This window comes from Chinchilla lanigera, unplaced genomic scaffold, assembly GCF_000276665.1.
Source record: "Chinchilla lanigera isolate Chin_1 unplaced genomic scaffold, ChiLan1.0 scaffold00032, whole genome shotgun sequence".
Classification (NCBI taxonomy): Eukaryota; Metazoa; Chordata; class Mammalia; order Rodentia; family Chinchillidae; genus Chinchilla; species Chinchilla lanigera.
The window spans coordinates 14813688-14835084 of record NW_004955433.1 but is presented as its reverse complement, the minus strand read 5'-3'; the positions used below and the strand labels follow the sequence as shown (position 1 = coordinate 14835084).

Genomic DNA, 21397 nt, shown 5'->3' with positions numbered 1-21397 from the left:
GAACTCACGACCTCGCGCTTGCCAGGCAAGTGCTATGCTGCTGAGCTAAATCCCCAGCCCCTATTTCTTATTTTCATCAAACAACTATTATTCTTAATTTTTCCTTATATTTGAAAGATGATAACAGCTCAGACTAAACCACTTGTGAAGTTGAATTCTAACACTTTAATAGAAAAGAAGACTGATGAAAAAAGAGTGTAAAGGATTGCTTAGTAAAAGACAAATTTATGGGTTTCCAAAAGTGGTTAATAAATGCTAGGAAGATTCTTAATCCTCTAGAGTTTCTACTTAAAATTTAAACTTGTTTACATGCATCCCAGGTTTTTTTTTTTCAGTACTAATATACAGGCACTCCTTGTGTAACAACTAGTTCAGTTCCTGTAACTGGATTGCTAAATGAATTGGGCATTAAATGAAGAATTGTGGACAGTATGTACATTACAATATTCAAAACAAAAAAGTGGTCAAAGGAAACTCCAACTTGATGACTTTGCTTTTATTTGCATAACTCTTAACATGCAGTACTGTAATGTCTAACAGCATAAAGCTACAGTACTGTATAGTACAATCAGCAGAAATTACATACTGCATAAACAAGATGTACTTGTAAAAAAAAAAGACATTGAAGCTCTATAAGTAAGATGTATAGAAGAGTACAAAGAAAGACGGGTGCTAAGTATGAACAGCATGCCTCCGCAGTCAGTCCTGACAGTTGTTAAATGGGTAGGTCATTAAATGAGGAACATCTATATATTATTTTCACTTTTTAAAAATGTGGAATAAGCCAGGCATGGTGGCACACACTTGTAATCCCAGAACTCTGGAGGCTGAGGCAGGAGGATCACTGTGAATTCAAAGCCAGCCTGGGCTACATAGTGAGCTCAAGGCCAGCCTGAACTACATAGCAAGACCCTGTCTCAAAAAAAGCAAAATGAAACAAAAAAGGTGGAATAAAAGTAAGGAGATGTGTTTAAGAGGATGCCAGTGGCATTGCTGTATCCTAATCTTTAGTTCCTAGGTTTAAATCATATACAGTCTGATGAATTCACTGCTTTGAAACATTTATTTTTCTCCATTGTGTAAGATTAAAGCAACTAGGGCTATTTAGCTCAGTAAAGTGACAAGAGGAACATGGGAACTGACCTCAGACAACTGAAGCATTGTCATGTGGGAAAAGATTTGGCTCATTTTGTGTAGTCCCAGTGGATTTATGTGTGGAGTTTAAAGGGAGACAGTTCTGTTCAGTTTAAGAAAGAACTGTGAGGCATACTCAGTGGGAGTTGGCTGCTGGGAAGGGAGAGCAGTGGTCAGACCACCTAGAAAGTTGGGAATCTGAATGAATGGCTGACTTCTGGGTGTATGTGGTGGATTCAGGTGATGTCATGTATCATCGGACCTGTCCCACTCTTGTTTACCAGGAAATAGGGATGAGCGGTAGAAACCAAATACCTAATACAAGGTAAGAAAGGAGAGAGCTACAGCAAAGAGAGGATGAGAAGGGAAATTGAGGGTTCAGTATGTCTCTCCCACCCATTAGAGCCCAACATAGCTCATGTTTTCTCTGCCACGGATACTTAGTAAATTGTTGGCTCTTCTTGCATAAAAGGTTGTTCTGTAGAACTTGAGGATTTTTTGGCATGGTCACAGAGACTGAGCAGTTCTGCTTTTGTAATAAGCTTCTTACTGGAGACATCAAATGATGCTGAGTCAGAAGTATCCAGGTTGTGGATCTTAGGGTACAAGGAACAGTTCTGTCAGTTGATTGTTTTCTTTCTAGTAATTTTCACAGTTTTATCTCATTACATTAAACTAAATGTCAATAGGAGGATTCAGGCTGAGATAAATTCTCAATGTTTGGGTGTCTGTAGTAAGTAAAAATGTATGAACATTTTTAGCACTGGAGATTGATGTAGGAAAAAAGGCTGAAGCTGAGCATGGTGGTGCACGCCTGTAATCCCACCACTTGGGAGGCTGCTGCAGGAGGATCACCCCAAGTTCAAGGGGCTCCATAGTGAGTTCAAGGCCTGAACTACATAGCAAGACCCTGTCTTTCCCCACCTCCAAAAAAATTGACATGCTCTTGTTTTCAAGCAAGATTTAGTGATTTCTGGGGTCGGGTCAGGTAAGAGTTGGATGTCAAGACTGGATTTAATTCTTGCCTCTACTATTCACTGCCTGTATCACCTTAGACAAGTAGCCTAACTTGTGAGCCTCAACTTTTTCATCTGTAAAGAGATACTATTTCTCATAGAGTCAGTGTGCATATAAATGGGATAATACATGTAAAAAAGTATGTACATGGTTAAGACCTTAGTAAATGTTGCCTACTTTATTTCTGTGGTAGCAAACTTACTCTATTATTATAGTTATCAGAGGTCAACTCGAAATGGGTTGAGTATAGGCCTCTTTTTGTTTGTTTTGTGTTTTGAGACAAGGTCTTGCTATGTAATTCAGGCTGGCCTTGAACTCACTGTGTAGCCCAGGCTGGCCTTGAACCTCGTAGTGATCCTCCTGCCGCAGTCTCCCATGTGCTGAGATTAGGGATGTGCACCATCATGCCTGGCTAATTCCACAGTTTGAATAGAAAGAAACCATCAGGGGAAAGGGGAAAGAGATTATTTAGAAGTAGTAATAGATACTCTTCTACCTTTATTTCTTTTTCCCCCTTCTCTAAAGAAAGATTCAGGTAGAAGTAGGTTGGTAGATTTGGGAATCTTCTGAATTAAGATACACAAAGTGGTTGAGGTTGTTGTGGTAGTGAAAAATGGAAAGGGTTGAAGATTAAATCTGAGGTGGCACAGACATAGGAGGAAGGAGTTGCTTTATTATACTGGAAAGTGCAGCTGAAAGTTGGGAGATCTGGGTTCTAGTCTCACTCTCTTTATTAATGGATGGTGCATCTCTAGGCCTACCACTTTCCTACTTACAGACTGGACTGGATCACTAAGGCTTATTTAGTAACCAGATTTCTCTGTCTAAATCTACTTGGAACCAAGAGCAGGTGAATCAAGATAGAGTCATGTCCCAGAAACAGGAATTTGATAAGGCAGTAACGTCATGTTATAGAAATAAAGGAGGATGAGGGCTGAGGAAGAGGAGAGGTGCCCAGGGGACCAGTTTGTCTAGAATAGGACAGACAATATCTGCAATGTGAGATTTACTGTGGAACACCTACCTGGTAATAAGAGTTATTCCAGATCTTCTCACTGACTTTGTAGATAGCATAGATGTTAATAAAATCTACCTGAATTTAAAAAAAATGTAATTATGTGTTCTTATCAACAATGTATAAATTGAACTATTTGAGGATTTTTTCAAATTTAAGGTTAGAAGAAAACTTTCAGTCTGATGCTGGATAAGATACAGCTAAGTCTTCTCTTGGGAATTTTAATTATAATTCTTTTAATTGTAATTCTTGAATTTTTTTTTTTTTTTTTTGTAGACTGATTCTTTTCATTATGGATGGAGGGGATGATGGTAACCTTGTTATCAAAAAGAGGTTTGTGTCTGAGGCAGAATTAGATGAACGGCGCAAAAGGAGACAAGAAGAATGGGAGAAAGTTCGAAAACCCGAAGATCCCAAAGGTAAATGATTGGCCTGTGGCTGGACAGATAGCATGATAATCTTTAGTCCTTACAGTGACCCTATCAGTGAGGTATAATTTTCTCCACTTTAGCACTGAGCCCAAGCTCAGAGAGTGAAATAACCTATGTAAGGCCTCTGTAGCATACCCAACTCGTATCCTTGCCCTTTCCTCTCTGCCACACTTCCTTCTAGAAGATTCTTCCAGATTATTTCTTTTATGTGGATGGATACATGCTCTGAGCAACTGATAGTGCTACTGCAGTGGAGGGTTTGAGCTGGCCCCTCATCCAGTTAACTCTCAGGCTCTGGGTCCTACTGACACTGATAGTTGGCTTTGAGAACTTCTGGTTCCTCTCTGAGGTCCAAAGGGAAGCTATGGTCTTTGTACTATTTTTGTTTTATCCTGCCCTCAGTTTAGGCAGAGACTTGGCTTTATGTTTAAAACTCTTGTGATTCCAAAATAATACTATAAAGTATATATTTCTTGTCTCTCCCCATCTCTCTCGTATTCCTTTCAGAATGTCCAGAGGAGGTTTATGACCCTCGGTCTCTCTATGAAAGGCTACAGGAACAGAAAGACAGGAAGCAGCAAGAGTATGAGGAGCAGTTCAAATTCAGTAAGCTTCAGAAAATACAGTCTGAGGGACTCCACAGGGCCTTTTTGATGTACTTTTGCCTCATGCCATACTTTCTAACTAGCAGTGGAATTGTCTTGATTATCTACTCTCCAGATGTTCATTTGGTAGAAAAGAAGGAGCTTTCTTTCTTCTAAACCTCATTGAACATTTTTGTTTAGAGCTCAAGATACCCATTTTAATTCTATGCTAATATTTAGTAATGGGAAAAATGCCTTGATTTTATGGCATATTATCTATCTAAAAGCCCGGGTGTTTAACTGTTCTTTCTTCTAATACCCTGAAGAACCCATTGTTTATTCAAAAAGGGAGGGGTGGAGGAAGGAAAAGTCAAATAAGACTATATTTTCTCTTTAGTCTACTTGGTGTTCCTTATTCAATTATTTCCTCAGAAAACATGGTAAGAGGCTTAGATGAAGATGAGACCAACTTCCTTGATGAGGTTTCTCGGCAGCAGGAACTAATAGAAAAGCAACGAAGAGAAGAAGAACTGAAGGAACTAAAAGAATACAGAATATCCTTTGTACTTTGAGACATATCTGTGGTGTCAATTTCCTCATAAATAGAAAGAGGGTCTTTTATTTGTTAATCTTTAGCCTATTTCTACAGTTATTCCCATCACTCGGAGTGACTGGTAGTGACTTGTAGAGTCTGTTACATGCAAGAGTTTTTTGGGATCAAAAGTCCATGCCCTTTAGGATTAACTGTGGACATAAATCCTAGTAGTCAGTAGCGGGATATCCTTATCTTGCGGGATTAGACTCAGACAGATGGGCAATGCAGTCATCCTCATCCAGGGGAAAAATTGGCTTCAGACTTTTAAAAGGATATGCTTATCAACTCTCCTCTGTTCTTAGCAAGATCCTCACCCTTGGCACCACTTGGTCCTTCCTCATAGAAAGCAACAAAGATTAGTTCTCTTTGGCTCAGCATTGCCTTGTTGGAATCCACGTGAATGTCTTAATAGGCTTCCCAAAATGTGATGTGGCCGAATCCAAATTCTAATTCCATGTCACTCCTGCAGCGTGCTTCCTCTGCTGTCAGCCAGTCTCTTCTTTTTCTGGCTTTCCAGTTCCAGTAACTGATGCTTCTGTGCTCTTAGCTGCCTGGGCCAAAAATTGCTTCCATAATATACTCAAGATCTATCTAATTCTTGCTGTCTCTACTGCCCCAGTAGCAGTTGTGGACATCCCTCTGGACTGTTAATGATCTAACTGGTTTCTTTAAAAAACATTTTTTTCCTCCCAAAACATTTGTCACATTTAGTGTATAAAATCAAATTTTCAGATCTACATATATGAACCATATTCCAGTTGGACTGTTTCTACTCTCATCTCCAACATTGTTCAGTAAAGGGAACTTTAAAAAACTTACATGGCATCATGTTACTTCCTATGTGAAACACTCCAGTGGCTTTCTGTTGCATTTAGAGAAACATCTACATTATGAGTGCTTACACAGGGCTCTACGTGATTTAGGCCAACCCACATCCCTGTTGGCATCTTGAAACCACTTTCTCACATGTACTCAGCTTGTTGCCTTCTTTATATTCCTCTCTCACACCAAGCTTTGATTCTGTCTCAGGGCCTTAAACTTGCTAACTTCTCCGCCTGAAATGTTCTGCCTTCACATTTTACAATGCTATCGTATCACAGTACTTAGTTCTCAGCTCAAAACTCTCACAGAAGCCTTTGTTAAGCACCCATCTGTATTTACTCCCACTCTGTCACTGTCTACTATTTTGCACTTACTGTGTCAATGTCTACCATTTTGTTTTGCCTTTTGGTTTTTTTGGTATTAGAGCTTGAGTCCAGGTTCTTGTGTATGTCAAACACATGCTATGCCACTGAGCCCTACGCGGTGCCCTATACTGTAATAACTTTTTTTTTTTTTTTGAGACAAGGCATCTCTATGTAGTTCAGGCTGGCCTTGAATCACTGTGTAGCCCAGGTTGGCCTCGAGCTCAAGGTAGTCCTCCTTCCTCGGCCACCTGAGTGCTGGGATTACTGGTGTTTACCACCACACCTAGGTGTAATACCATTTTTAAAGACAGTACTGTCACTATCTGAAGATCTTTTGTTTGCTTATCTTTTTTTTTTAATGTATGAGACTGGGGATTGAACCCAGGGCTTCATACTGAGCAACATTTCTAGCTCTTTTTTATTTTTAAACAGACTTTTTTTTTTTTTTAAACAGACTCTTAAGTTGCCAAGGCTGGACTTGAACTTGTAGTCTTGCTGCTTCATCTCCACTGGTGCTGGTATTACAGGCATGTATCATCATGCCTGGCTTGCTTTACTTTTTTATTGCTGGAATGTAAAGTAAGTTCCATAAGGAGTAGGAATTAGTACTGATTTTTCCAATATCTGGTGTGTAGCGGTTTCTCAGTAAGTATGTGAATAAATTAAAGTATGACTCAGCAGATGTTAATAATGCAACTGTTAACTTTTTTTCCACCTGTGGGGATGCTTGTTTGGATATTTCAAATTTATATTTTGAGTAACATCACTACTATATTTGAATAGGCTGGCCGTCTAAGATTGGTGATGTGACTTTGTTTGTACTACTTGGCATTTTCTTGCAGGGAGTGTGCAGTAGATTCCATATTAAGTTGTATGGGAGCAAATGTGGACAGATCCCTTTGATTCGGCTTAGATTTGAACTGGTAGCAAAAGTTCAGCCTCCCAGTTGCTTTCTAATTAGTGTCATTCAGGTGCAAAGTGAGGGTAGGAGTTGATGGAAAGTTACACCTCAATCTCAGTTGTAGGACTGAGATTGAGTTTTCTGAATTCTCCTCCATCCCAGCTCTGATGAGCTAAGAATACGTGCTGAAATTTGTAGGACTAGGCTCATACATGTATATACTAGCACTGTTTTAGATGCCACCTTTTTTTCCTATAGGAAATACATTAATTACACTTTTACTTGACCAGCAAATAAGACATAGACTGTCTCCCAAAGGAGTGTTCTGGAGAATAGGGCTGTGAGTTGGATGCCTTTCAGCTTCTAACTAAAAGGAAAGAAAAAACAGAAACTTTTGTGCCCTGGTAACAGTGCAGTAGATTTTTTTTTTCTTCTTGGTACCGGGAATTGAACTCACAACCTCATGCTTGTCAGGCAGGCGCTGTGCCGCTGAGCTACATCCCCAGCTAACAGTGCAGTAGAACACTGAAGATGCTCCAAGGGCTATTGGCTTTAATTAGGAACCTGGGAATTTCTGACTCCAGAAAAAGTGATGAAAAGCAGGCTTGCCAGCTAGTGATGTGTAATGTACAGTCCCAAATGTAGAAGTAGCCAGAGCCTCGTTGAAATAGGAATGGGAGGATCAAGCATTGGTTTATTAGATTAGGACCTGGCTCTTGGCTTTGCTAATTATCACAATAATTTTATAATGTGATACTTGATATGGTTGAATACAAATAAGCTGTGTTTTGTGCCATGTAAACCAGAACTTGAGTTGTTCCCTTTTAGATTAAATTAGTATTAGCAATATTATGAATATTTAAAACTATGACTCTTTTAAAAATGCCTCATCTAATAAACTTCAGATTTTTGAAGTGTATTAATGCTGTTTAAAGCATTTTGAGGGGAGTAGGACTTAAGGGGGAAAAATCTCAGACTTGGGTGTGGATCAAAAGTAAGGTACTACCACCCTCTCACCTTAAAAAATAAAAAACAAAATGTTAGTTTTGTTTGTGTCCTGGTGTTAAAGCTCTTGTTATTTTTTCTTTTTTGTTTTTGTCTTTTTGAGACAGTATTTCACTATACAGTTCAGGCTGTCCTTGAGCTCATTTTGTAGCCCAGGCTGGCCTTGAATTTGCAGTGATCCTCCTGCCTTGTGCTCCTGAATGTTGGGATTACAGGTGTGTACCACCACACCCATATTTTTGTTTGATGTTTAAATATTTAATATTGAGAGTTTTCTTCCAGGTTTCTGTCCCTTTGTGTTGGAGGTACAAGTGAAAATGACCACATGCTAATGGTTGTAGGCATTCTGTGCTACAAAAATGAAATACCTGTTTCTTCTGTTTTTTATAAAAATGAACATATGGTACTAAGATGTTTCTGTGATCATCTTAAAAGCATTAAATTGATGGAATTTAGAATAGTACTAAGCATTATACATAATCTCCACTGAATATTGCAGCTGTTTAAGGTAGCCAGCACCTGTAAGAACAGTTAGTGTTTAAAGAATGATCAGAATGAGAGGGTCTGTATTTCTGGTACCTTGCTTTCTCTATTGCTAAAGACACATAGATAACCTCAGCTATGTATCTTCCACTTCTACACTGTTTTGGGCTACTTAGATTTCTTGGGCACTAGGTGTCACTGTTGTGCCAGTAAGGCGCTATTGCAATTTTTAAGAACTTGCACCAGAACTGAACAAAACTTATCTGTTGTCAAATAAGTTGTGAAAAAGAGCAGAAAATAAACAAGAGGGAGCTGGTGGAGAGAGCAGTCGGAAGTGACAGACCTTGAGAGCCCCCAGGTTGACATCAAGTATGAAAAGGTGATGTGATATGTGCTCTGTTTATTCTTTTAAAATAGCCATCCAGTTCTTGAGTTGTGTTTGCACAGGGTTTCTTATTAAAATCACCTTAAGGGGCTGGGGATTTAGCTCAGCGGCAAAAGCGCCTGCCTGGCAAGCGCAAGGTTGTGAGTTCGGTTCCCGGTACCGGAGAAAAACCAAAAAATAAAAAAATAAAAAAAATAAAATCACCTTAAGAGAATAATAAAACCAACTCCTGGGCATCTAGAGTGGGCTGGGGCAGAGGAGGAACCATGTCTCAAAATAAACAAGCTGGATTTGACTGGCAGAGTGAGGGAGGGGGCTTATTGATTGATTGATAGATTGATAAGTAGGCCAGATACTACATGGTACTGCCAAAGGGTCAGTGGGTTATATTTATCACCCTTCTTATGATTTATCATCACTCTGGGACAGCTCTTCCTTTTGCTTAGTTTAACCCTTAACCTGTAACTCACAGTAATCTCAACAAGGTTGGAATGTCTGCAGAACACAAGAAAGAAGTGGAGAAGAAACTGCCTGTGAAACCAGTAGAAACCAAGAACAAGTTCTCCCAGGCGAAGCTGTTGGCAGGAGCTGTGAAGCATAAGAGGTTAGCCAGCTCTCAGAGTAAATCCCTCTGTATGTGCCACTAGTGGTAGCCAGGGCCGAAGGTTACTTAGCACAAGTCTCTGTGAAGTTCCTTCAGAGTATTCACCTCACTCTTCTTCCAGATTTGGCATCTTCTGTAGCCTTTGACTCTTGTCTCTTTGGTCATTCATTCCACCAAAATGATAATAGTTCTTCTTCATTGAGTGCCTTCTCATGTCAAGCATTGTTAAGTGCTTCCTGTGAATGATCTTATTTATTCATGTCACCAGATCTAGGAAGTACATATTGTTATAACCCATTTTACAAATAAGAAGAGCCAGAACTTCAGAGATTGAGAACTTTTCCCCAAGGTTACACAGTAATAAGGCAGGAGTTCAGTATTAGAACCTCTGTGTTTCAAGGCAAATGAGGTAGCAAGTCCTGTGAAAGGATTACATGGGGGGGCCGGGCGTGGTGACGCACACCTGTAATCCCAGCACTTGGGAGGCTGAGGCAGGAGGATCGTTGCAAGTTCGAGGCCAGCCTGGGCTACAAAGTGAGCTCAAGGCCAGCCTAAACTGCATAGCGAGACCCTGTCTCAAAAAGACGAAAAAAGGGGCTGGGGATTTAGCTCAGCAGCACAGCACCTGCCTGGCAAGCGCAAGGTCGTGAGTTTGATTCCCAATACCAGAAAAAAAAAACCAAAAAATAAAAGGATTACATAGGGGGATAATGAGAGAAGGAGGAGGAACACAGCTCTGCCTGACAGCTGCCTGTGCTTACGCTGCAGAAGTGAGGGAAGACATTAGAAAGATACTGACGGTAGAACCTTAGGGCTTTGACGGGGCAGGCAAAGCAGAGAACATCCCAAGCAGAGGGAACAGCTGCTGCAAAGGCATTGAAAGAATATGACAGTTGTGACAGGGTTGTGGACCTGGCCATGGCCCAGTTTGATTGATATGGTAGCACCTAGAACTTTTGCTAAGCTTTGTCATGTTTGCCCCTTCTTTCTGAATCCTGAAATGGCACTAGAGTGATTGAATCTGGTCACTTCAGTTTGACCATCCAGGCCATGGGCAAAATGGTATTAAAGTTCAGTCTATTAGGAAAATGAATGTGGTATTTTGGCAAGCAGCCACATGTTTTGAAGAGAGTGTGTTGATGGAGTCTTGCAGTTTGGCACATCGTCCATCTGCTATAGATGTTCCTGGGAACATCGCCTTCATGTAAAAATGTCGTCATGGAACAGCAGCAGAGGAGAGGAGTGAATAGCCTGAAAAAGGTCTGATGACAAGCTGCAAATTCTTTCAAGAACTCATGTGAGCACCAGACAAATTTCAGTGTCTAATAGGATTTGGGCCCTGAGTCACTGTCACTGGACTGGGCCAATCAAGAGCTCTTGGTGGTGCAGACTGGGTATTGGCTCCTTACTTAGTCTTTAGATCACCTTTAGAAAGGGCTCTGCTAGCTTATTTGGAGATCTGTATAGAACCCCCTGTGGGTTTTGAAACTATATCATTTAATGTTGCTTTGTGACAAATCAACCTCCTAGGGCAAGAGTGCCTCCTAATCTATACTGTCCTGGCCTTATTAGATCCCCTGGGAGTCTATGAATAATATAGGTTCTCTGCCATGGAAGGTGGCCCACACCTATAATCCCAGCACTGAGGAGGAACAGGCAAGAGGTTTGCCACAAGTTCAAGGCCAGCCTGGTTACGTAGTAAGTTGAAGGCCATCCTAAATTACATAGCAAGACCCTTAAAAAAAAAAAAAAGTACTGTAGATTCCCTGGCCTCACATTAATGCTGGTTCAGGAAGTTTAGAGTGAAGTGTGGGAGTCTGAATTGTTAAAAGTTCCGTGGATGATTCTGATGCCTGGTAAAAGTCTGGAAGCCACTAGTGTCTGTGTGTATGAGGCATTAAAAACAAAACAATTACCTTTTTCATACCTTCTTCAAAAGATGGTCTTTTGCTCTCTTCAAGTTTAATTCTTTTATTTATTGTTATAAATGGAATTTTCAGCCTTTTCAGTTAGCATCCAGAGCTATAAACATTACCCAGTTTTCATTGGATACAAATTTTGTATTTCCTTCTAAACTTTTTAAAATTTCTACTGATAACATTAAGTCAGGAATAATTGAGAAGCATATTTTAAAATTTCCATATTCAGTTAACTTAACCACATTTCATTGGTTTATGTGGTTCTCAGCCACAGCTTGACATCTTATCATTAATGGAACCTTATAGGGTATTAAGCATCATATTCATCTTTTGTTATTGATTTCTAATAATTGCATTGTTTGTATATACTGATTCTTTTGAGGTAGCTTTAGACTTTGTCACTCATTCCTAAAGTTAATGCTTGTGAATATTCCAAGTAACTTTGAGGAGAATCATCGTTTTATAATTGTTGGTTCTGGGTTCTATTTAGATCAAACATACCAAGTTTGTTTATTCTACTGTTTAAATCTACTGTTTTTCGTTTGCTGGCCTTATCAATGCTTGAGAGAAATATTTTCAAATTTTCCACTACCACAGTGTTTGCTTGATTTCTCTTTGTAGTTTTGTTGAATATATATTTTGGTGTGTTAGATGCATAAATGTTCAGAATTGGTATTTCTTCATAACAAATCAAATTTTATTAAGTAAGCTTTCTTTTATAATGCTTTTGGTCTCAAAGCCTATTTTCCTAATATTCACATGGGTACCCTAGCCTTCTTGAGACTAGTATTTGCTATAGTACCTTGTTTTTGTTTGACTTTTTTTGAAAGAGGGGCTTGCCACATGATCCAGGCTGGGCTTTAGGTTGCTGTGTAGCCTAGGCTGGCTTTCCAACCCTCCTGCCTCAGCCTCCCAAGTGGTGGGATTATAGTCATATACCACTGTGCCTAGCTGCTATAGGACTTCTTTTTCATTCTTTTACTTTTTCTTTGTTCTTTTACTTTTAATCTTTGTAGATACTAAGTTGTTCTGCTTTTCTTTTAATAAGTTTTTAGATGTATCTCTTAGAAATAGCTGCTTCTAAATTTATTTTCTTAATCTCTTTTTCCTAGGAGGTTTTTCTATTTATATTAAGATTTTCTTCTGTAATTTCTACCACCTTATTGTTGTCTTTTTACTTTTTAAAAATATTTTTCCTTCTATTTCTTTTTAAAATATGATTCATCCCAGCACTCAGGAGACTGATGCAGGATTGCCACGAGTTTGAGGCCAGCCTCGGGTATGCAGTGAGTTCAAGCCTACCCTGAACTACACAGTGAGACCCTGTCTCAAAAAAAAAATATGATTCAGGTTTTAAAATCTCACGCATATTTCTTTTAACTTTTTTTTTTTTTTTTTTTTAAGTTTTTGGCAGTACTGGGGATTGATTCCAGGGCCTGAACATTGAGCTGCATCCCCAGCCCTTTTTTATTTTTGTTTTTATTTTGTTTATTTTTTTGAGACAAGGTCTGACTAAGTTCCAAGATTGGACTCAAACTTGTGGCCTGCCTCAGCTTCTCAGTGCTGGGAATACAAGCCTGCACCACCATGCCTGCTTTCCGTCATGTAGTCATGTCTAACACCACAAATGAGGTTTTTTATTCTTTTTACCGCAGATGATGTTTGTTTAGATTTGTGTTTGTATTTGCCATTTTCATTGTACATCATCTCTTCCTTCTGGGACTTGCCCTCCTTCTAGGATAATTTTTTCTTTGTTGAAGTACAGGTTTTAGTGAAAGTGTTCTAGGTGACTCTCAGAATCTTTAGTGTTTCATTCTAAATGTTTTCGTCAGTGTTTAATAACTAAGCTTTTGTCACTTGTGAACCATGTCCAGGTATTCTTGAAATCCATCTGTGGTTCTAGCCAGATTGAATGATAAAAATGACCAAAAAATCAAAAGTTAACAGGTTTCACCCCTTGGATTTGTCAGCAGTTTAACTTTATAATGAATTTTATAAATTGGAGGAGATTAAGAACCTGAAATGAGGGCTTTTCATTTTAGATCCTCACAGGCTTCCTTCAGAGCCTCCTTGAGGCTGCCTAAGACACATTAAATGGTTTCTTGGAGCTCCTGAATTCTTAAGCTTTGATTCCCAAGCTTGGACATAGCTCAGATCACTGTGTTTTTTTATTACAGCTCAGAGAGTGGCAATAGTGTGAAAAGACTGAAACCAGACCCTGATCCAGTTGACAAGAGTCAAGGTGGGTGGCAGATTTTCTTTTACTCATAGTACACATGAACCACAGTAAAGGGCTGGAATGCATCGCATCTGTGAATGGATGTGTATCTGTCTTCAAACAAGCCTACCCAAGCTTAATTTGCCAAACTGTGTTATAACAGTTTATACCCAAGACTGTCTGCTGCCCTGCAAAAGTAATGTGCTAGAAACCAGTGGAACTGATAAATGACAGTTGTGCTTTCCCAGGACTGCTTACAAAGCACTGCTTGGATGACCTCTGCTCACAAAGGGTTTTTTGTCTGTCTCCCCCAAATGTCAAGTTTCTTGATTTTGCCTGAACTGCTCCCTATGGGAGGCAGAATGCCTGGCTCCTGTTGATTGTTGGAGTGTGTTGGGCCTAGAAGCTTAATGCAGTCTGTAGGAGTACATTTTATTAAAAGTAGGTTCTGTATAGCAAAAGAGTAACAGCAACACCCAGCTATCCCTCATACTCTGCAAACATTTTTTTTTGCAAACATTTTAAAAAGCATCCTTTTTTATTTTTTTGATTACTTTTATGTGGTGAAACCTGTCTGTATTTAATGGCATGAAGTTATAAGCAAGGGAGAATATTCCTGGGGACTAGATTAGGATGAAGAATTCAGGAGTCTATTTTCAGTTTTACTTCTGACTTCCTGTGGGATTGAAACTGAGCTAAATTCAGTGGGTCATCCATAAACAAGGCTTACATTTATTTCTCTCTCTTAAAAAGGATACTCTTGGTTGTTTTTTTTGTCTTTTTGAGACAGAGTCTCACTATGCAGTTCAGGCTGGCCTTGAGCTCACTTCGTAGCCAAGGCTGGTCTTGAACTTGCAACAATACTCCTGCCAGAGCCTCTCCCACCAAGCCCAGCAGGATGCTTTTTAAAATGTTTGCCTAGAGTATCAGGGATAATTGGCTGTTGCTGTTACTCTTTTGGTGTAGAGCCTACTTTTAAATAGGACCCTCAGCTGGGGAAATAGCTCAGTGGCATAGCGCCTGCCTGGCAAGCACAAGATCCTGTGTTTGATTCCCAGTACCTAAATACATATGTAAATAAATAGGATCCTCGGTGAAAACTCCCTTGCACTGAAGAACCCCCTTGGATCTAGTTTTTCTTTACACAGGGAAATAAGGTTACATATTTCTTATCCAGACCTATTCTATATATGTATAAACAATTATAAATATACATTTAAAACTACTTTATTATGGATAATTTGAGACATTCAACAATTGGAATAATAGTATAATGACCCTATCAACAATTTTTTTAAATGTATTTTTTATTTTGCAGTGTTAAGGAATCAAACCCAAGGCCTTGCACATGATAGGCCGGTACTCTACACTAAGCTATACCTCCCCAACTGTAATATTTTATAACAAATCCCAGAAATTTCACTTTATAATTCTCTAATCTGTATTTCTGAAAAGTAGGTTCTTTTTTGGCTTGTTTTATCAATTACAATACCATGATCACATCTAAAACAATCACAATAATTACCAAATGTCAAATGTAAAGTTAGTACTCACTTTTCCCACTTATCTCAAAAAATGTTTCCTTGGCAATTTTTGTTTTTAAAGTTAGAATCTAAGCAGGGACCAAACATTGTATCTGGCTCATAAAACTTTTTTTTTTTTTTTTTTTTTTTGGGCAGTACTGGGCATTGAACCCATGACAGCTATATCTGTAGTTCTTTTTAAATTTATTTTAAGATAGGACTTTGCTAAACTGCCCAGGCTGGGCTCAAACTTGTGATCTTCCTTCCTTAGCCTCCCAGAGAAGAATGTGCCACCATGCCCAGCTTCATAAACTTTTTAAAAAAAAATTGCTGAAATATAGTTTACTTACCATAACATTCACCCTTTAAAGAAGTGTAGTTAAGTGGTTATTAGTATGCTCACAGGGTTGTACAACCATCACCACTGTCTATTTTCAGAACATTTTTAATACCTGAAAGAAACCTTGTACTGTTAGCAGTTATTCCCCATTCTTTCTCCTCAGCCAGTGGCAACCACTATTTTTTCTCCCGCAGTAGACTCCTTTTTGTACCATTTCATATAAGTGGAATCATGCAATGTGTGGCATTTTGTGTCTGGCTTCTTTTCAGTCAATATAATATTTTCAAAGTTCATCAAAGTTGTAACATGAATTAATATTTTTTACTAATGGCTGAATAATATCTATTGTATGATATACCGCAATTTGTTTGGCATTTGTATTGTTTCTACTTTTTGGCTAATCGTAATCATGCTGCCATGAATATTCATGTACATGTTTTTGGGTGAAGTCCTCTTTTTAGTCTCCTGGGTATAATACATCTTTTTCCACACTTGTTATCTTCTTGTTTTAATTAAATCCATCCTCATGAGTATCTCATTGTGATTATGACTTGTATTTCCCTAATGACTAATGATGTTAAGCATCATGTATTTATTGGGCATTTTGTTTGGAGAAATACCTACCAAATGCTTAGCAAAAATTTAATTGAGTTACTTTTCATTGTTGAGTGGTAAGTGTTCTTTATAAATTGTGGATACTTGATACTGATTAAATATATAATTTGCAAATTTCTTTCCCTGTTTTTACTTTGTGTTCTTTGGAGCATAAAGTTTTTAATTTTGACGACATCCAATTTATCAGTTTTTCTTTATTGTTTATGCTTTAGGTATCATACCTAAGAAACCATTGCCTAATTCATGGTCATGAACATTTATGCTTGTTTCTTCAAAAAGAGTTTTATAATTTTAGTTCTTTTTTTTTTGGTTTTTCTCCGGTACCGGGAACCGAACTCACGACCTTGCGCTTGCCAGGCAGGCGCTTTGCCGCTGAGCTAAATCCCCAGCCCCTTATAATTTTAGTTCTTATATCTAATTTTTGTTTGGTTTTTTTTTGGTACCAGGAATCAAACTTAGGACCTTGTACTTGCTAGGCAGATGCTGTGCTGCTGAGCTATATCTCCAGCCCATACGTCCAGTCTTTCATTCATTTTGAATTAGTTTTTTGTTCATTTGTTTAGTTTTTTGAGACAAGTTCTTGCTGTATAGTTCAGGCTGGCTTTGAACTCACTGTGTTGCCTAGGCAGGCCTTGAAATCATAGCAGTCCTCCTGCCTCAGCCTCTGGTGTGTTGGGATTACAGGCGTGCACCACCACCTCTGGGAAGTTTGTTTCTGTTATAGCCTAAAGAAGAGGACCAGTTTCATTTTACAGGGATATCCTTTTGTCCTGGAAGTACTTGTTGAGAAGGTTAATCTTTCCTCCACTAAACTGTCAGGGCATTCTTGTTGAAAATCAGTTGACTTTAAATATGTGGGTTTATTTCTAGATTCTCTTCTCTATTTTGATCTTTAGGTCTGTCTTTATACCATTACCACATAGTCTTCATCACTGTAGCTTTGTAGTAAGTTTTAAAATCAAGAAGTGTGAATCTTCTAACTGCTTTTTCAAGAATGTTTGCTTATTTGGGGCCCTTTTGAATTCCATTTGAATTTTGGAACAAATTTGTTGATTTGTGCAGAAGCAGCCGAAATTTTGATAGAATTTGTAAGACTGGATTCATTTGGTAATTTTGCTATCTTAACAGTATCTTAGGCCGTCTTTACAATAGGTTATATCCACATATAGACACATACATGCGCATGTGCACACACACACAAACCTCACACACATAGAATAAGAATTTTGAACACATTTCAATAACTAAACTTGTCATCCTGTATCTGATGACTACTCCCTTGTAGGAACTGTTTGAATGAGTCAGTGGAAAGGAAGACTGTGTGGCTTCTTCAAACCATCTCGAGCAGACATCTTTTTTGTCATTCTGAATGCCTTCTTCCTTACCCCAGTGTTCTGCTGCAGAAGCCAGGCAAGAAATATCCTCCTTTGCTAGGATATACAGCGGCACAAGAATGATGCCCCTGAAGCTTGCTTCTGAGTCTGTCCTCAGCAGGGGGAGGATTTGCCCATTGGTCCCTCAGAAGCTGTCTGATCCTGATGGAGATTCAGCTTCCCCCTAAAGACCTGCCTGAGCAGAGCTAGTGAATGCACAAGTTAGCCCCATCTGCTCCCAAGTCACGCATCTGCCTGAATCCCAAGAACATTCTCTAATAGTAATTTTTTGTGTTAATTTGGTATGACAGTGTGATACAGCAAATGCAGGAGCTGGCAGGAAACTTCACCAAATGGGTGAGATCAGAGGGCACCATTTTGTTCTCTTTGGACAGTTAACTGCTCTTGGAATGAAATTTGTCAGAGTTGCAGTCTCTTTTCTTTCTTAAAACCTCCTACATAATTGGGAGTTTTGGTCTTTTCACTTAACCTAATGATGCCACAGTGGTCCATATTTCTTGGTCGCATATTTTTGTAGCTAACTTTTGTTCTTCCTTAAGGCCAGCTGTTACCCCCGTAGGCATTCTGAACTCGATCTTTTTCCAGTCCTTTAAATTCAGTTCACACTTGAAATACTTGATAAAACAATATACTTCACTGAACGACTTTCACATAAATTAGTGTTTGTTTGCCTGTTTTGTTTCTTTCTCTTTCTTTTTTGAGATAGTGTTTGGCTGTGCAGCCCAGACTGGCCTTGAACTTCTAATCTTCCTGTCTCAACCTCCCAAGTACTGGAATTATAGGTGTGTACCACCATGCCCAGCCATAAATTAGTTTTCAAACTAATTTACGTGGTAACTGAACCACGTACCTTTATAAGATATATATTCTTAAAACAACCATATTTTTCTGCCAGAATACTAAAAGCATCCTTTCATATGTTACTCATAACAGTAATGCATTGTTTAAGTAATAAATGATATAGCTTGATATCATATACTAAAAGAGTGTGGAAACCATCAGTTTTTCCCCTCACAGTAGTCACTGCATCCAGTTTTGCATAAATTTTTGCTGACATTGTCATACATATGCATCATTATATCTCCTTCCCCCAATTTATAACTTATACACACAGTTCTGCCCCTTGCCTTTTTCATTTAGCACAATATCCTGGAGATAATTCAATTCCAGTACGGAAGGAGATGTTTTGTTTTGTTTTGTTTTGTTTCTCCCCTCCCCTCTATCCTCCTCTCCTCTTTTTTCTTCTCTCTATCCCTCTTTCCCTCTCTGTCTCTATCTCCCCTCTCTCTTTCTTTTTAATGCTAGGAATGGAACTTGGTGCATTCTGGGCCTCTTCAAGAGCCTCAACCACTGAGCCATACCCCCACCCAAGATTCTTTCTTCTTGATGGCTGAATAGGAGCCCGTTACTTAGCCAGCTGCCTATTAATGGACATTTTGCTACTTTAAACAGTGCTGCAGTGAATGTTCTCTTAGGAACAGCATTTATGTTTGAAAGTCATTGCTAAATTTCTTAATATTCCTTCAGCAGCATATAAAGTTAGCTATTCCTCACATGGTATCCCTCCTAATATATTACTTTCCTATGCTTTAAGGTCAGATATGTCCTTTCCATAAACTGTTGATGTCTTGTATCGGCTTTTCTGTTCAGTTGTTGATTTTTTTTTAAACAGATTAGAATTCTTTATAATCTTAAAGACATTAGCTTTTGTGATACTGTTGCAGATATTTGCCTTGCTTTCTTGTAACCATATTATGACATCTCTGTGAGCATTGTCTGCCCTTCTTTTTACTTTCTGACATCTGCCTGTGTTAACATTGTTTGTTGTTAGCAGTTTCCTTCTCCTTGGTTGGAGTGACCCTGTGACCCCCTGAATTTTGCACACTGGCCTTGGGATAGTGCGTTCAGCTTCTCAGTGGTATTTTTGTGGACTCCTGGTTTCCTGTGCATGGAACCATGTATCATTTCACGTCTACTTGAGGTATCTGCATAGGTGAGATGATAGTGCATCAAAGGCAAACCCAGAAGATTGCTGTGCTTGTCAGACTGAGGCAGTGACTTGTGCACTCCAGTCCTTGTTTTCCAGTGAGCTCTGTATCATGTTAGTGTAGTATCATTTGACTCAGGTTTAGTTAAATGTTTTCTACTCTAAGTGGCCCATAAGACTGTCAAGTCATTTGACTCTCCTCACGAGGAAATGGGGATAATACCTATATAGTAGTTTGTGACAGTGATTAAATGATGCTGGAAACATTCAGAAGGAAGACAGGTGGAGTGGAGTGTTTTCCTTTATCCTTCACATCCTATATTTTCTAGATTGAGGCTTTCTTTCCTTTGCGTGGCAGGGTAAGTGGGGGTTTTCTGAGAAGAAAAGAGCCCCAGATACTTGGTGATGTTGTGCATGGTCTTAAAATGTTACCTGACTGGTTTCAGTTTTCTCAGTTGTAAAAGAGGAACGTAACTGGTAGGCAAAAGCTGTGTTAAATCAGTTTCTAAATTGCTGTCTCCCCTGTCAAGGAAAACCAGCCCTCCTTAATAAAGTATTATTCTGTAGCTAATATTTGGTGTTCAGAGTGTATCTACTAGCTGCACACAGAGCAAGTATGGGATGGTGTCTTAAGCTGAGGACTCAATAGAATTGTTAACGTCCCTCAGTTTTCATCTGGCTTCATCCCTACTGTTGAGAACATGTGGAAGCCTTTTATCTCTGGATGTCCATCTTCTGCCCTGAGAGTGAGTAAGAAATGATATTAGACACTGGTTCCTTTTATGAGGACAGGGAGGCAACCACCACCACCTGCAACATTGCAAGGTGTTTGTTCTCCTGCCCAAAGCTGGTGGGGAACAAGAGTCAGGCGTCCTAGCTGTGCCTCTTGACCTTAAGTCATTTCACCTCCTGGAGCCTCACTTCCTTTGTCAGTTTCCTTATTTATAAAATGAGGATGACAAGGATCTTGACCGCATAGGGTTGTTTGCAGGCCTGGTGACTTCTGGGGGTAAAGCCTTAGCACCTAGCCCAGCATATAATGTATGGACCTCTCACTTCTGAAAAGATGGTGACTAAAAATCCTCTTTTTTGCAGAGGCCTCATCCTGTGTGTCTCTTGGAAGTACTTCCCTGAGTAGCCCGTCCATTCACTGCCCCTCTGCTGCTGTCTGCATCGGCATCCTCCCAGGCCTGGGCGCCTACTCTGGGAGCAGCGACTCTGAGTCCAGCTCAGACAGTGAAGGCACCATCAACGCCACGGGGAAGATCGTCTCCTCCATCTTTCGAACCAACACCTTCCTTGAGGCGCCCTAGCTCCTGTCCTTCCCACAGGGAGCGCCCCTAGAACGGTCGGTTGGACTGTCCGTTCTGCTGCCAGGCATTCATTACCTCCCTCCAAAAACTCCTTTGCTGGCCCCTTGTGCACACCGAGACACTTTTAACCTTACCTAAAAATGTGCCAGATCCACTTGTGGCCAGAACTGTGTTTGGTCTCCTTTCCACTGTAGTGCAGATGACCAGACCAGTTTCACTGCCTCTTCCTCACTGATGTGGTAGGGTGCGTGTGCCCCACAGAAGCTTCTCTGACAGTGCCCAGGGGATCACACTGCTGGCTTGCAAAGGGTGCTGCTGGGTTTTGTTGCTTTCTTGTTTTCTCTGTTTCCTTTCCCAACAGCACAGGAAGCAAGGGCAATTGTTGGACAGGTGTTACTTAAAATTTATTGTAGACAAATGTGTTGTTTGGTTCGACTGCATTGTGGAGCATGTCGAGACAAAGCTGACTGGTAGTGAAACGGAGCATTTCCCTGGAACTAAGCCCTCCATGATGTCGTGTGCTAAGTAAAAATAATGAAGTCTCTCTGTGGGGGATGTCAGTTGACACCAGCCTTCATTGTGAAGTTTCCCTTACTGTTGGCCACTCCTTTCCTCTCCATCCAATCCCACTTATATAGGAACGGGCTGGTAACGAGCAAGCTTTCATCTTCTACTCAGATTTTTTCTCTGCCTGGCAAGTTACTTTGTTTGTGATTTTGAAATAAAAATTTAGTTTAAGACTCTAAA

At 39.6% G+C, this 21397-nt stretch overlaps 1 protein-coding gene across 6 annotated transcripts in view; it reads left to right on the top strand.

Moving 5' to 3' along the window:
* Fam192a (family with sequence similarity 192, member A) overlaps positions 1-21397 on the top strand; it is a 29759-nt gene extending 8362 nt beyond the window's left edge. For 5 of the 6 annotated variants that reach the window (XM_005388381.2, XM_005388380.2, XM_005388378.2 and 2 more), the window contains exons 2-7: positions 3443-3585; positions 4105-4203; positions 4614-4735; positions 9208-9341; positions 13438-13502; positions 20433-21397. In XM_005388381.2, coding sequence (XP_005388438.1) covers positions 3459-3585; positions 4105-4203; positions 4614-4735; positions 9208-9341; positions 13438-13502; positions 20433-20650 — 765 coding nt within the window. In that variant the 5' untranslated portion in view covers positions 3443-3458 and the 3' untranslated portion in view covers positions 20651-21397. The remainder of the gene's footprint in view (positions 1-3442; positions 3586-4104; positions 4204-4613; positions 4736-9207; positions 9342-13437; positions 13503-20432) is intronic. The other variant, XM_005388383.1, reaches the window with a different exon arrangement.